This window comes from Cyprinodon variegatus, unplaced genomic scaffold (genome assembly GCF_000732505.1).
Source record: "Cyprinodon variegatus isolate N-32 unplaced genomic scaffold, C_variegatus-1.0 Scaffold910, whole genome shotgun sequence".
In the NCBI taxonomy this organism is placed as follows: Eukaryota; Metazoa; Chordata; class Actinopteri; order Cyprinodontiformes; family Cyprinodontidae; genus Cyprinodon; species Cyprinodon variegatus.
Window position 1 is genome coordinate 153,335 of NW_015151363.1, and position 15,662 is coordinate 168,996.

The window sequence follows — 15,662 nt, forward strand, 5'->3', positions numbered from 1 at the left end:
ATATATTCAAATGAAGCCAAAACATTTAGTTCCTCCCATAGCTGATTAGAGAGCTGATAACCATAAATATATGACCATGGAAGCACAGAAAAGAAACACATGCAAAGCAAAATGCTTCAAGTTAATTAAGTAAACCTGCAACTTGGATTGTCACAATAGATGAGCTCCAGAACACAAAGAGGATTGAATTAAGGCTTTGATTTATAATGGTTATAGTCTGTTTCCATTCCTTTCCGCTATGGCAGGACATTATAGCCAAAAAGTATATTACAAAATATTTGTTAATAGGATATAAGTTATCGATATAAACAAAATAAAAAGCTTTGACGGAACAGAAGCCTGACAGTTATTCTACTAATTTTATAAAACTTCTCATGTAACATTTTAGAAATATTAGCTTTTTTTGAACGCTTAAAAACCAGAACGTCAGTGACGTATATTACAATCATAGACGTATAATGAAATGTGTTTAAGTCATATTACTGTTAGTGAATAGAATGTAATTCCTTATTTATTAATATTAAACTATTTTCCAGCCTTACGTCTTGTCTTTGCTCCTTGCAGCATTTTTCTTTTGGATCCGCTTTGTGTTTTTGAATCATTTTTGCAGTGTGTTGTATTTTGCTGCTCTCTATTAGCTGAAGATGCAGCATATCTTCTTTGCAACTTATTTCTTGTTGCATGTATTTAATGTGTTTGTTTTTGTAGCTTTTTTTCTCCGCATTTTGTATTTGCATTGCCTTTTTGTCACCGCGGTGATGCGTTTAGAAAAAGATGAGAACGTTTTGTGTTTGGCGGCCTGCTGATCAGTCTGCTTATCTACCTGCAGGATGCAGAGATCCTGGTCGAATACCGGCCTCTGGAGGACAGCGTTGACCCGTCCAATATGTTGTGTGCTGGACAGGTTTGTCCCTGCTTCCTCTGTGACCTCACCTTAGCTTAATCCCCTTTAATGACGTCATGATCTGTAGTCTTGTTTCTCCTCAGGACTCCAGTTCGGTGGTGGAGTGGGCCCAGTGTCCCAGGGAGAAGTCCCAGTCCCGGCAGCAGCTGGAGACGCAGCAGAGCTATGAGACGGAGTGGGACATGGTGAACGCCGTGTCCTTCAGGAAGAGGAATTACACCAATGGAGAGGGTGGGTCTACACATGACTGATGGAGGAGTTTCTGTCAAGGAGTAGGAACTGTCTATGTTGGAGTCTTTAAAAGCAGCCCTTCTGCCGGGTGTTTACTGAGCCCTGCGTTTTGTCTTTCAGGCTCTCTGAATCACAGCAACGAGCGGAGCCGCTGGGCTTTCACTGTGAACATCAGCGACCTCGGCTCCATTAAGGTGAAGGAGGAAGGTTGGACCTTCCTCATCCTCCAGTTGAAGGACTCCTCCAGCTTGCTGCCGGCGCTTCACTTCCACCAGGGCGGCAGCAGAGAGTTCCTGGACAGCCTGAGGAGGTTCGCTCTGCTGACAGAGTGAGTAGCTGCAGAGTATAACCAGCCCTTTAGCCTGAACTAGACTTTGATCATTCAGAAGAGCAGAGCAGAACCTGTGTTTTTATGTTTCCAATCAACACCAAAAAAACAAACAGAATGACAGGAATAATTTTAAAAAGCTGCTGGATTATTAGACTTAGACTTCCTTTATTGTCATTGCACAAAAAAACACAAGCTGAATCTTGACAACGAAATGTCGATAACTTGGCTACCAGTGTAAAAGAGCTAAGACCTTATTCCTGCACAATAAATATGTTTTCTAAAATAGAAATACTATGAACAGTTTCAATATATACAGAAAAAGAAGAACCTTTCACTAGAGCCGCAACCACCTGATACCGGGATCAGATATCAGCTCTGATGTTGACTAATTAGCTGAATCAGTTCAAGGACGCCCATCCAGATATTTCATTGTTTATTGATATCAAACCTGGTAAAAACACTCAGTTAAAGTTATCTAGTCACTTCTATTCTATGTTTGCAGTGCTGGTTACATCATTACACAGAGCAGCACTGCAGCTTCTAAGGATTTATATCCGTGTTCATTCTTTCTGATTTTTAACTAGCGATTTTCAACATGTCAAGCCTGATCATTCATTAAACAGTAATGTTGGGTCGGTATCGGCCCGCTCAGTCCAGGTTATTAGATTAGATTGAAAAAATCTGGATTAATGGGTCTCTACTCTTCACAGAGGAGAAAAGAAAAGATTTTTGACTGGAATAAAAACATGTTACTTCGGTCTGTCAGGTTATAAATATTTAAGATGATTATTTAATAGTTTGAGTTTAGCAAGAAAAACATTGGGGGGAAAATTATTATCCCAACCATTTCGGAGCTGATAAAAGTTATTTTTAACATTTTTAGTTATAATGTACAGTTTTTTTTTTTGTTTTTTTTTATCAGCGTCACACTGAAACAGAATGTGGTGAAGATGAATAATTCAGGGACTTCCTGGCAGAGATTGACCGATACATCAGACGGCTGATATTTTAGTTCAGGACGGCTCTCTAGACCATCTTATTCTTTAAAGTGCAGCCTTGATAAGGCAAGCAGCAGCGATTAAAAAAACAAACAACAAAAAAACACTGATATTAAGTCACTATATGTTTGCTTGGCAGCAGTGATGTCAGACGGATCTGGATAGGATCTAAGCATCCAATATGGGATTTTTACTGTGGTAAAAGAGGATCTGATGCTGGAGCATTAAGGGCCTGTTGCCTGGGCTTCACCATCAGTTCTTGTTGAGCTACTACTACTGCCTCCAGCTCCTGAAGCACTCGCCTCTTCTGGCTCAGGGGAGGAACAGTGCGATGATGACGATGCTGTAAGGGCGGTAGCCCACTGGGTTGAAGAGGCTGACGTGGTTGAAGTAGTAGTGGTGCCAACGACAGGTTTGGCAGCGACAGACGATGCTGGAGAAGGTGTGGAAGGTCTCAGTCCTGGATAAATAAATGATGGTCAGGTCCTTTCTGACTGTCTGTCTGACTGGTTCTTCAGAAACTCGGCTCCTCAGAGAAGAAATACGCTGCAAAGACAGAAATGTTTGGAAAAGTAAGGAATGTTAAGATGGAAATCTGCTGCAGAATAGTGAGTCTCTTTTTGTTTGATTTATTTCCATAAGCAGACAGACCGTCTGCAGAGACGTATCATTTCAATATTAATTTCTACAACGATAAAATGTTGTGAGGCTGAGATGAAGTCAGATTAGGTGTTGAGGCTCTCTGCTGCTGATGAGGCTGATAAGTCTTATTAAAGTTCTTATCTGCGTCTCAGTGAAAGGCTGCGTCGGTGCCGGATGTTTGAGTCCAGATCTGTTGCAGAGGGACGTTCTGCTTACGCACACGCCGAGCTGACTGAGGGTCTGTGTGTTCCAGGTGTCCTGAGGATGAATCGTGTCTACTGGTCAGCACCCCAAACAAAGCTCTGTCCCAGTCCTTCGAGAACCTGATGGACGACAACAGCTTCGGCCTCATTCATGTAGGAACATAAACACTCACACACCCTCCATAGTCTGACTGATGGCTCTGATCAGCATCTCGTTAATCTGAGGTTTTCCTCCTGCAGAAGTTTAAGCGGGACCCGTATGTGACGACGCTGGGCAGCTTCTCCAAAGTCACCAACTACATCTACGATGCTCTAAGGGGGACAGAGGAGCAGCAGCAGCGCCCCCCTGAGGAGGTGGCAGACCTTCTGGGTGAAGTCATTCCAGGTCTGGAGATCAACCAGCAGGAGGAGCCGGGCTTCGAGGTCATCACCAGGGTGAGCAGCTGGAACATCAGGTTCAGACATGATCCCTTTCAGCCAATCAAGAGTCAGGGAAGCAATCGCGCTAAAATCCGTCCAACTGCTTTAACCTCCTAATATCCACCTCATTTCTGGGAAATTCGCCTATTTTGCATACCCAAAAGGAAAAGCAAATAACTTAGCAACTGTAAGCCCAAATTACATGTGTGATACATCTTTTGAAAGCTTAACACCTTTTAGTTTCTGAATATATACATGAAAATTGGGTGAGTAAAACACCCAAGCTGCATCAGTTCAAACATGACTCAAAGTTAGTTTTTTTTATTCTCGAAAATAATAAGTCTTTTTTGAACAGCAGTAATAAAGACATGCTTGCTTGTTGTGGCTGCTTTGTCATTTACATTTCGACATGCTGCTTTAATTGTGCTTTATGCTTGCTATGTCCATAAAATGAACTAGGTGGTTGAATTGTGGAGAATCTAAGCTTTCCAACGATGTCTAACATGTCTATTGGTAAACATTTTACCAGTGTAATTTAATGGATTCTGAGTTATCCTATGTAAACGCTTTAAAACAGTGGCATTTGAGAGGCTAAAGGCTGGTTGTACTCTCACAGCAATGAGCCGCAGATAATTTTGATTTATGCCCAGTTTTGAAGTGTGGTCTGCGCTATGATACTCCACGCATTCCATAAATTTCAAAAACGCTTGATTTTCTCCCGACCTCATGATTCCTTATGGGGAGGTGGTCTTGAGAGGCTGATCGCCCCTTGTTACCCCCTGTTCACGACGCACGATCAGGCTGAAAGTCGGAAAAATTCTCGCACAGCTGGAAAATCGGCCTGAAAAGGGCAAAAAATCGTACAGTGTATGCCCGGCTTAACAGAACCACAGAAAGTTCATTAAACAGGGGAAGTAAGCAGTAGCAGTAACATTATAACAGACGTTTTCATTTAATTAGATGGAATGAATTTAAATCATAAGTTATTTATCTTTTTTAATCTCTACTTTTAACCAGTATGTCTGAATGATCTGATTGAACATGTGACTTTAAATACACTGAACTGAAGTTCTGACATCATTACCTCCAATGTGACAGATCGACCTCGGGGTGAGGCCTCAGGTGACCCGGGCGGAGCCGCTGTCCGCAGACGAATGGAGTAAACACCAGGATCCCGAGGGCAGGATGGAGGATGAGGCCACACTCAGACAGAGGATCTTTAAAGGGGCAAGTCTCAGTAAACCAACACAGAAATCAGCTCCTTCTCTCAGTGAGCAGGATTCCTTACAGACATGGTGAAAAGAACTCCTCCATGTCTGCCGCCTGTTTCTGTCCTTCCTGGATGTGTTGCATCCAGGCCGAATCAGGCTTTTAAACCCTCATGTTTTTATTGAGGCTGCAGGCAGACAGGTGAAACAGGAAACAACATACCAAAGTGACATAAAATCTAGATAGTGACTCAAAAATGGCTTCTGTTACCTTTAGTAAGTCTTTCATGGTTTGTCTGTAGGAACATGTAGCAGCTTATATTCATAAATAACTACTTTACCCATAATGCACCATGCCCATACAAGAACCTGCAGCTTTAAAATGAAGCTTAAATTTTCTTATAATCAAGTTTTAACATGTTGTACCGAAGGAGCTCCCTGTCAGTCATGTGACCTCATGATCAGACCAGATGACCCGGTTCTGTCTGTTGCCTGCAGGGTCTGTGTCACGCTATCAGGAAAGAAGCCTGGAAGTTCCTGCTGGGATATTATCCGTGGAGCAGCACCTTGGAGGAGAGGAAGGCTCTGCAGAGGGCCAAAACGTACGAACCCACAAACATCTTTGTCTTCCTGTCTTTAAGGGGACTCCGCATTCAGCTGCATTCGTTTCTACGACATAAGCATCAGTTCCCACTTTAGATCTACACCAGTGGCGGCTGCCTAATAGAGGGCGCTAGGGCACCGCCCCACCCACCCAATGACCCTGATTAAGACATAAAAAAAATATTTATCATTTAATTTTAAATTGAAATTTGAAATATTTCAAAATATATTGATATATGTTTTTGAGATGTGCAAGATACATGTTTAATCTCTGCAAAGGACGCAACTAAGCAGCGGCCTGAAGCGACAGGAAGTGTATTTGCGCGCTAGTACTACCCGATCCGTTCTGCACATGCGCCATCAGCTCATATACGCATCCAGATATACATCCGGGTCGTCCTCGATTTTATTTTTTTTAAAATACCTAAATGACGTTTTCCCTCCCCAAAAATATTAAACGTTCTACAATATAATGTGTAACAGGTTAATAAAGTATTTCCTGAGAAAATAAACGCCTTAAAATCCTTTCTGTTTTATCACTCGTCTCTGCCGGATCTGCATCGGAAATTGGATCCTACGCTACTTCCAGGAGCCAACGTTTTCGGCTTTGGATTTAAACATAAATTTAGTCTATTTGAGTTTTATGTTTTCCTTTCGTGTTAACATTATGGTATAATGTGTGTGATCTAAAGAAAAAAACAACTAAAATGCAGATAAACATGGTTTAATCATATTTTGTCAGACTGCTCTGAGCATATGCCGTGATAAGAGAAGCAGTTTAACAAAGAAATGTAAAAAGCATCAAAATTGTCTCACAAAAGTCATAAAACATTTTTTAAAGATGTGTTTTAGCATTCTTTAGAGAGTTAAGAGGTAACTAATTTTAGAGAATTAACATACAATAAAGTGTACTTTTTCTAGATGTTTGTTAATTTGCATAGTTTCTCTTAAATAAAAACATTCTCAGTAAATAAATAGTTTTTATATATTAAAAAAATATAAAGCTGACTAATAGCTTCTCCATAATTAAACTGGTACATTACTTTTTTTAGGTTTTTAACATCATATTGGACCATGCAAAACACAAATTTACATTCACAAAGCCTCAGAAGGGCAATATTTATTATTTTAAAAGTAAACATGTACATTAAATTAGTTTTTTTTTTTATAAATTGTTTTTATTATATTGTTTTTTGCTGTTGGCATTTATATATAAATATACTTGGTTTTTGGTACGTCTTGATACGTTGATACTTAATACGTCTATTTTGAATTTATAGCCCCCTGGAGAAAGCTCCACCTGCCGCCACTGATCTAAACCCTACAGCTAGACTCTAAAAGAGAATCAAATCCTTTAATGTAAAAAAATTATAAAAAAAATGGTTCATTCAACAACTAACCTGGAGTCACGAGCCCAGGAGGCCGCAGACGGAAAACTCAGGATGTTTTTAACCAGGCAGCTCGTTTAGAGCCGAACCTGTTAACGTCACTGATCCGAAAACGAATCGGGTCAGGGATTAACAGGTAAACTAAGGGATGTATTGAGGTTTCCATGGTGACGGTGACTCTGTGTGTCTCAACAGGGATGAATACTTCCGGATGAAGCTGCAGTGGAAATCCATCAGTGAGGAGCAGGAGAGGAGGAACTCCAGACTGAGAGACAACAGGAGTCTGATCGGTGAGGAAAAGGAGGAGCCTCCAGGTTTCATCAGCAGAATCCTTCTTTGAACATTTTAAATCTGCAGAATCACGGCGCTTCTAGAGACGCCTAATGATTATGATGATGATCAAATCTTTATCTGAAGCCGTGGTCCTGCCTCTTTCAGCAGTTAAATATGTCTGATTATTGTGGATGGCAGACGGGATGAGACCACATTTTTACCATCATAGGACCAGGATGAACGTCTCCAATGTTTTAAGAGAAAATGGTCCAGTTTTACCACCAAATAAGCCTCCAGTTTACTGTTGAAATGATTAGAATAATTCTGGGCCCATAAACCTCAGACGAGTTGAACTCCTCTGTTTTCCAGCAACATAGTAATAAGCAAACTTCAATTTACAGATTGACTGATAGAGGTTTTTAAGGCTGACACAGATGCCGATTATTCTGCAAAGTCTAACCGATCCCTGATGTGGCTGCAGGTATTTTTTAATCAATAATTTAGGCTGATATTTTTCTTTCTCTTCATTTGCATGAAAATAATGACATAATGATAAGAAATGTTACATGTTTTTTATTTAATGAAAAAAACATTAATAACGGAGAGCAAATGGATGGATGGATGTGTCTGGCTGCTGAGTTCAGTTTTTTATTTTATTTTTATTTGTTTTGTTCTTACACAGTAATATCAACACAAATAGTTAAGCCAATTATAAATATTAAACTAATAAACACTGAAACTAACTCAGCCAACCAGCAGTTTATTTACAAGTAGCTTTATGGACATTTCTTGGATTAAAGCCTTCGTTTTGTTTATAAATATCATCATTCAGCACAAAGTTTAAGTCGGTTTGTTATTTTTTATTAACATTGTGTCTTATGTCTATTTTTTGAAAACATTAATCAATTTAGCTTTTTTAGTTTCTCCATTTTCCCACAAACAGAAACGCTTCAGTACTTCGGTTCTAAATGTTGGTTTTACAATTATTTCACACCCTTTTAAATCATAACAAATATACTTTTTATCAGATATCTTTTAAATATTACTTGGTAAACATGATGTATGAGCTTCGTAGTTCAGTTTCTAAATACTGTAATAAGCTAAATTAGGAATTTTTCATAACTGTCCTCATTTGATGGTTTTCTTGATCGATTTCCACTTACATTTCTTTTTGCGATTTTTTTGTAAAAAGAAAACTGGTGTTAAGTCTTTTCCTATATTTCTATGCAGTAAGTCAGAAATGGAACGATCAAAGTGTTTTATTATAGATATAATGTCTTATTATTCAATGAATCTTTTACTTTATGTAACACAGAAGTTATTTTAGTGGTAAATCAGTGAACAGAAGCGCATAGAATTCGATAAAACATTAACGTCTGCCTAAAATATCGGCCGGCCGATGTACCGGTCCATCTCAGCTCATTCCAGTTCCAGCAGGTTGGAGCGTTTTGGAAGCGCTGTACATACAGGATGTCATGGAGGTCAGAGAAGGTTCAATATGTTTGTTCTGTTCTGCTGCAGAGAAAGACGTGAACCGAACGGACCGAACGAACCGGTTCTACGAAGGTCCGAACAACCCCACCCTGACTCTGCTGCACGACATCCTGATGACCTACTGCATGTACGACTTCGATCTGGGTGAGATCTTCATCACATCAATCATACAGCATCATGATGCCTCTGATCGCTCTGGGCCGTCAGAACCGGGTCGCCCCCTGCTGGACTCCAGAGGTTCTGTCACTCACCGACCCTCCATGTTCCTCCAGGGTACGTTCAGGGGATGAGCGACCTGCTGTCACCGATCCTTTACGTTATGGAGAACGAAGTTGACGCTTTCTGGTGTTTCGTCTCCTTTATGGACCAGATGGTAAGAAACCAAGTCAGAACCAGAACCATCCATGTGAAGTCACTGGTTTCAGCTCAGGAGCCAATTGGTTCAGGAGGTCAGAAGAACTTCACTTCCTGCTGTTTCAATGGTTACATCAGAACTTTCAAACCCAGTTCAGGTCAGAACTCCATCTGTCTATCTCAGTTTATTCCGGAGTTCTGGAACCAAACCAGTAGAACAGAATCTGGGTTCTGATTCTGAGGTTTAGCTCATGTTTCTGTTAGAGACGACCAATCTGCCTGAAACGGGTCTGTATGAAGAATTCTGTTCTATTTAAAGGAGACGGCTGAGCCGTTAAATCATGCAGGTTGGGTTTGTTTGTATTGCAGCATCAGAACTTTGAGGAGCAGATGCAGGGTATGAAGACACAGCTGATCCAGCTCAGCACGCTGCTCAGACTGCTGGACCTGGCGTTCTGGAACTACCTCGGTACAGAGCATTCTCTGGATCTCACTCTGCTCACATTCCCGTGGATCCATCGCTGATGCCATGTTTCTGTGTCCCTCAGAGTCCCAGGACTCCGGCTACCTCTACTTCTGCTTCCGCTGGCTGCTGATCCGCTTTAAGAGGGAGCTGAGCTTCCACGACGTCCTGCGGCTCTGGGAGGTCAGTTTGGAGATTGGATCTTCTAAAGGTTCTTCTAGCAGGTCCCTGAAGCCTGCAGAGGATCAAAGTCCTGCAGACTTCAGAACCAATGACTTTGTTTAGATGCTGGTGACATACTTCATATTTCCACTTCTACCTGATGATCCTCTGCTTACATGGTCACCATGGAAACCATCCACACTGAAAATGTTAAGATATAAGCCTTTTTTTTCTTGATGTAACTTTATTTTGTCTTTATTTTAATCAGAATGATCAAAAACATGAACAGAAAAAGAGGAAAAAGACTCAAAATCAGCAGCTAAAACTGACAAAACAGCCAGGAGAAAAAGGAGCAAATATATAAAACAGAAAATAAATAAAACTGAACATTTTGGTCATCATGGCACATAAATGGTCTGAAAGTGAGTCTTTAAAAGTGATCTAAAGTGCTCAGTTTTTTCAGATCTAATGTTAAGAGTTAAAGTCAAGGAGTGAAGGACCTGCAGCAGCAAAGGCTCTGTCTCTTTAAATAAGTTAAACCTGTTTAACACTTAAATGACCTGATCAGAAACATCAGCTGGAAGGTATGTCTTTACCTCAGCAAGCAGTTTGAGATAAAAAGCTAGATTGGACCTGTGCAGAAAAGATAACCCATAAATCTCATCCCAAACATCCCATCCCGTTCCAATAGTCTAGATCCTAATCTTTGCCATATCTGGTTCCTAGTGACAACATGTCCATCTCCCCTCAGGTCATGTGGACCGGGCTGCCCTGTCAGAACTTCCATCTGCTGGTCTGCTGCGCCATCCTGGACTCTGAGAAGCAGAAGATCATGGAGGAAAACTACGGCTTCAATGAGATTCTGAAGGTAAAACAGGATCAGCCAGTTAGCTTCAGCATATCAGGTGCACCAAGTCAGCTGCAGCACATTAGCTTTAGTTATTTAGAAACAGCCAGTTAGCGTTAGCCAGTGATCCTTATCCCTAAATCATACAAAAGTAAAGCTTGAGCACAATACAATTCATGTGAAGACCCAACAAGCAGGAGCTGAAACTGAATCAGCTAAACGATTCTTTTCCTCATGTTTCAGCACATCAACGAGCTCTCCATGAAGCTCAACATTGAAGAGATCCTGCAGAAAGCTGAAGGCATCTACCATCAGATCCGCAGCTGCAAGGTGGGGATTCAGTTCTCAGGGACTCTCTGGGAACCTGGTTGGTTACAATGATACAATGGCCCAAACGGGCAGATTGGATGTTTGTTACCATGGATCCCATGGCTCAAATAGGCAGATTAAATGTTAGTTACCATGGTTTAATTGCCCAGATAGGCAGATTGAATGATTGTTACCATGGATATCATGGCCCAGATAGGCAGATTGAATGTTGGTTACCATGGTATCATGGCCCAGATAGGCAGATTGAATGTTGGTTACCATGGTATCATGGCCCAGATAGGCAGGTTACAGGTTGGATTATGGCTGCCATGGATACCATGGCTCAGATATGCAGATCTATGTTGGAGACTCAGAAGGTTCAGCTAAGAACTGATGTTAAGAGTTGCTGCTAACCAGGACCTGGTTCTGATTCTGATCTTCTCCGCAGGACCTTCCTCACTCCATCAGCACCATCCTGGGCTTCGACACAGAGCGCCGAGTTTCACACAACTCAGATTGCGGATCCGCTTCACGGCCCGTTCAGCAGCAGGACGTCAGTTCTAACGGACACTACCGGGAAAACAGACCCCAGAACAGCTCCAGAGGGGTCTTCACTTCGTAGTTAACGCATAGACTGACTGTAGGTCAGCAGGGGGCGCTGTGTAGCTCCAAGGTGGATGGAGAAGGATGTACAAAGGATCGCAGATTATTAAGAACCTTATTTTTCTAACTTCTTGTATGGTCTCTCTGCTCCTGATGTTTTCTAAGATCCTGACCTGCAGGACAGACAGGAGCAGGTGGGGACTCACCTGGACTCTCACATATGTGCCACACGCGTGTTTCCTGAGTCAGAACTCGCCTGCTGATCTGACACTGCCGGAGAATATATTCGTCTTGCAAACAGCAACTAATCAGTATTTCTATTATCGACGCATCAGCTGATTTTTATTTTTTTTTTCCATTTGTTTCTCTTTTGTTTTTTTCATCTTTAAAGTGTAAAAGCCCAAAGTGACTTGCTGAAACCGCTCAGCCTGTCCCAAATTGAAGTGTATTACCTTCCTTCATTAAAAAAGCTGCCAATGCCCTTTTTGGTCTCATATTAACAGCTTCATCACATATGTCTCTCTTAATAAAGCTACCAAAGATGACTGAAGCTAAAAGCTTTTCAACACATTTCAGCTTCATGTTATTCTAGTGTATTTTGGTGAAACTAATGCTGTGTTTAAGGAGACCCATTCTGCCTCAGAGGGTTTACAACCATCCGCCTTTGGTCCATTTAATCTGATGCTAAGGGATTTAACAGTCATTTGGAGAAGGAGGACAAAGTTCACTCGACGCTTTTTATTTCTGCAAACTACATTTATTTACCTTTAATTATTCCTCTGCTTGTTTTTTAATCCCTCTTTTAAAGTTTGAATCACAGCTTAAAATATCAACCAAAAGCATTAGAGATTTTATTGGTTACACCTGAATGTAGAAGCTGCATTAAAACAAGGATATAGCAATTATGCTCCTTATTAGTGTTGCACCAATACCAGTAACGGGACGGGCCCCGATCCAGCACTAAAATGTTGGTATCGGTGTCGTCGAGTACCAACAAAAAGGGCACTGATACCATTTTGAGAGCCAAACATTTATTCAACTATTGTCACCCATTCCAGGTAGGCAATAAAAAGTTCTACTGGATTCACTTTGTATTAGTCTTCTTCCTGCTTCACAAAGGTAGGCAGCAGCTTGACAAAGCCATTATTTTACATCTAAGTAGTATGCAGATCTTCATATATACACACACATCAATTTCAAACCGATGGTATCAGAATCAGCCAATACTGCACAGCCAGGTATCGGGACCAAAAAACTACATCGGCGCAACACTGCTCCTTATTGAGAAAATAAATGTCACACATCTCAAATGAGTTTAAATAAATATGTTAAGAACAAGACAGAGCCTTGTCTCAAATACTACAGGACTGCTTTTTACATCTAAACATGTGGAAGTTCAACCTTAAGGGTTACATTTAAATACTGTATCTTTATTTAACTTTACCTACAATATATCTGGAGATAAAAACATCCACATTAAATTTGTTAAGTTTAAATGTATCGAATTAAACTCCACATTATATCAAGATTTAAAAATAAAAAGTCCACTTTAAACTCGTTATATCCAATTATGATTTCTCCCTTTAAGCTCTACATTAAATCCAAACCTTTTTAGATTGGAGTAGATTAGATTCAACTTTATTGTCATTACACAGGTACAGGTACAAGGCAACGTAATGCAGTTCAGGTCTAACCAGAAGTGCAATAGCAGCAAGTGCAGGATAAATAATGGTTCCATAAATACAGGACATGGGTTTCTACTGAATGAGTATAGAGATGAATACCATTATAAATAACATAATTTATGAACTAAATTTGCAGCTAGATATGTATTAAATATAATATACAGGTGGATATTACTATAAAAAGGGTTTTTACAGTTATGTACAATAACATATATACAGATGGGTTTTACTATAAAATTTATAAATAATGTTTGGACAGAAGCTATCTAAATTAAAGAGCAGTGGAAGGTAATTGCATATTACAGTTAATGTACGTTATTGCAAATGTAAATGTAAACAATTGGTAGTGTGAATTAACAGTTGGCAGAGCAAATCAATAATCAGTCAAAGTGAGTAGTGCAAGATGCACTTTTCTTTTATATCTGGAGGAAAAATGTTTACCTTTAACCTGTTACATCTAAGCAGGGGGAAATTCCACCTTAATTACATCTGAAGAAGGTAATTCCACCTTAAATTCCTTACAGCTCAATTTGGTATACCAGGGTACACACATATGTCAGTTATTGTGTTAAATCAGTTGCTTTTAATTTAATAGATAAAAGGTAAAATTATTCAGAGCTTCTTGATTAGTCTGTTTTTAATTGCAAGGTTTCAATACAACTTTTTCCATTTCTGATACGATATCGGCACAAATCATACAAACTTTTAATGCTTATTTTGTTGTATGGAGATTTTGAAAAATTTTGATCAATTGAATTATATCGGTGCAGGCCGATATAATCCAATATATTGAATTAGGACATTCCTAATCTTGAAAACTATTTAAAAAATTTTTCAATATTGGTGAATATTAATCTCTTTGGTCCAAAGAACCTTTAGACCAAGCAGTTAACAGGATGTTGTTCTTTACTCATAGCTCTAGCTGAGAGATGGAGGTGTTCTGGATCTGTGAAGAGAAGCTCAAATAGAACCATGTTTACTGATTTTTCCATCAGTGTGAAGCTCAATCTTCATCTTTATGGTTCTTTCTCAGGTGGCCCTCGGTGTGAGCAGGAGCAGCTGCTGGTTCTGAAGGAAAATGGAGGCTCTCACTCCAGTTTAAACTCAGGGTCTGTTCTCATTAACCAGTTTTTTTTTTTCTGTCTAATCCCTCGTTAGGAACTTAAATGTCAAACCAGCTGATGCCTCCTTAAATGTCAGCTGAGCAGCTTCCATGGCTCTGATAGACGTCTCCTCCTCCTCTTGGTCTGATAGGAGCCATTTGAAGGTGGAGGAGACGGCCGTCAGTATCACCTGCCATCTACTCATAAAGCCGCATCAGAACCAGAACAAAGCCGCTCGCCTTTCATTTCCTGTTCTGCAGGAAATTGGGAGAGAGGCGGCTGACGGCTGCTTCTGCTTATCAGCTGCTTCCTCTGAGCTTTATGAGGAGGCTGAGCGTCACCGTCTGACCTGCTGCTCCTCATCCTCACTAGGAGGAGGAAGAGGAGGCCGCCTCAACAACAGGAACATCTTCAGTTCTGAGAAATTAGAGGCAGAGTTTATTAAAAAGACAAGGATTTTTAAAAAAAAAAAAAAAAGCATCATAGAAACATAAAATAATCAGTTTTTAGTTTGACTTCTTCTCAACCAAACATACATTCCTGTATTTTCCTTCTCAGATAATCAGGACTGCACCTTAAAAACAAAAATTTCTTCCCTGGATGTTTCTATCAGGATGTTCCCCCTTCTGCTTTGTTCTGATTCTGATTTTGAGCAGGTTGATCCATAACAAGTCATCTTCTCAATCTTTTCCTGCACCTGCTGGATGTTTGGGATCAAAGTTTCTTTAAAGTATCCTGCTGGTGTAACGTGATGGGTCAGAATCTGATGGTACCCAATTAGCTTTCATTTTCAAAATGATTAAACCCAGAACCATGACGGAACCTCTACCGTGTGCTGCTGATCAATTTAGACTCAAGTTTTGCCACAGTACAACAATCAAACATCAGAGTGATGAATAAAGCAGCAATAACTGAATATCATGGAAATGAAAGCAGCAGGGAATCCAGAGTTGTTTCTCAACTGAGTCCATCTGTTGAACCCAGATTAATTAATCTGATACAGCAGCCAAATCAGAACATCATCTGAAGGTCTGGGTACAGAGTTGCTACACCAGTGCTGAGCATGACTGCTTCTCTGGTTCCTGTCCCGCTGGGAGAACAGGATGTGGATTTCAGCTCCTCTCTCTTAATTATCTGAGAGGAACGATAGCATCACGTCAAATATTCTGTTTTTAAAAAATTTTTTACTAATCCATGTCTATCCTGAGGTTTTATCTCCGGAGACAAATGATTTCAATTGCACTTGGACCACAACAATGGACCATGAAGTGTGACAGTGAGCAGGGGAGGGGCGAGGGGTGGCCATGACCCCCACCTGTAAATTTTTTTGGACATCAGGACGTAATTCAGCAACTCTACACCAGAGATTAGCAGCAGAAATGCTCAAGTTAAATATCATAACTACTTATTACCTCTATTGGTTATAGACTTAGACAGACTT

At 40.3% G+C, this 15,662-nt stretch overlaps 1 protein-coding gene across 1 annotated transcript in view; it reads left to right on the top strand.

The window, feature by feature from the left end:
* Positions 1–12,548, top strand: part of tbc1d15 (TBC1 domain family member 15) — a 17,238-nt gene extending 4,690 nt beyond the window's left edge. Inside the window, exons 3-17 of the mRNA XM_015398072.1 lie at positions 811–904; positions 988–1,135; positions 1,256–1,463; positions 3,360–3,462; positions 3,550–3,744; positions 4,828–4,956; positions 5,436–5,539; positions 7,124–7,218; positions 8,723–8,839; positions 8,968–9,068; positions 9,419–9,518; positions 9,598–9,695; positions 10,426–10,542; positions 10,765–10,851; positions 11,279–12,548. Coding sequence (XP_015253558.1) covers positions 811–904; positions 988–1,135; positions 1,256–1,463; positions 3,360–3,462; positions 3,550–3,744; positions 4,828–4,956; positions 5,436–5,539; positions 7,124–7,218; positions 8,723–8,839; positions 8,968–9,068; positions 9,419–9,518; positions 9,598–9,695; positions 10,426–10,542; positions 10,765–10,851; positions 11,279–11,452 — 1,870 coding nt within the window. The 3' untranslated portion in view covers positions 11,453–12,548. The remainder of the gene's footprint in view (positions 1–810; positions 905–987; positions 1,136–1,255; positions 1,464–3,359; positions 3,463–3,549; positions 3,745–4,827; positions 4,957–5,435; positions 5,540–7,123; positions 7,219–8,722; positions 8,840–8,967; positions 9,069–9,418; positions 9,519–9,597; positions 9,696–10,425; positions 10,543–10,764; positions 10,852–11,278) is intronic.
* The last annotated feature ends 3,114 nt before the right edge of the window (positions 12,549–15,662 follow it).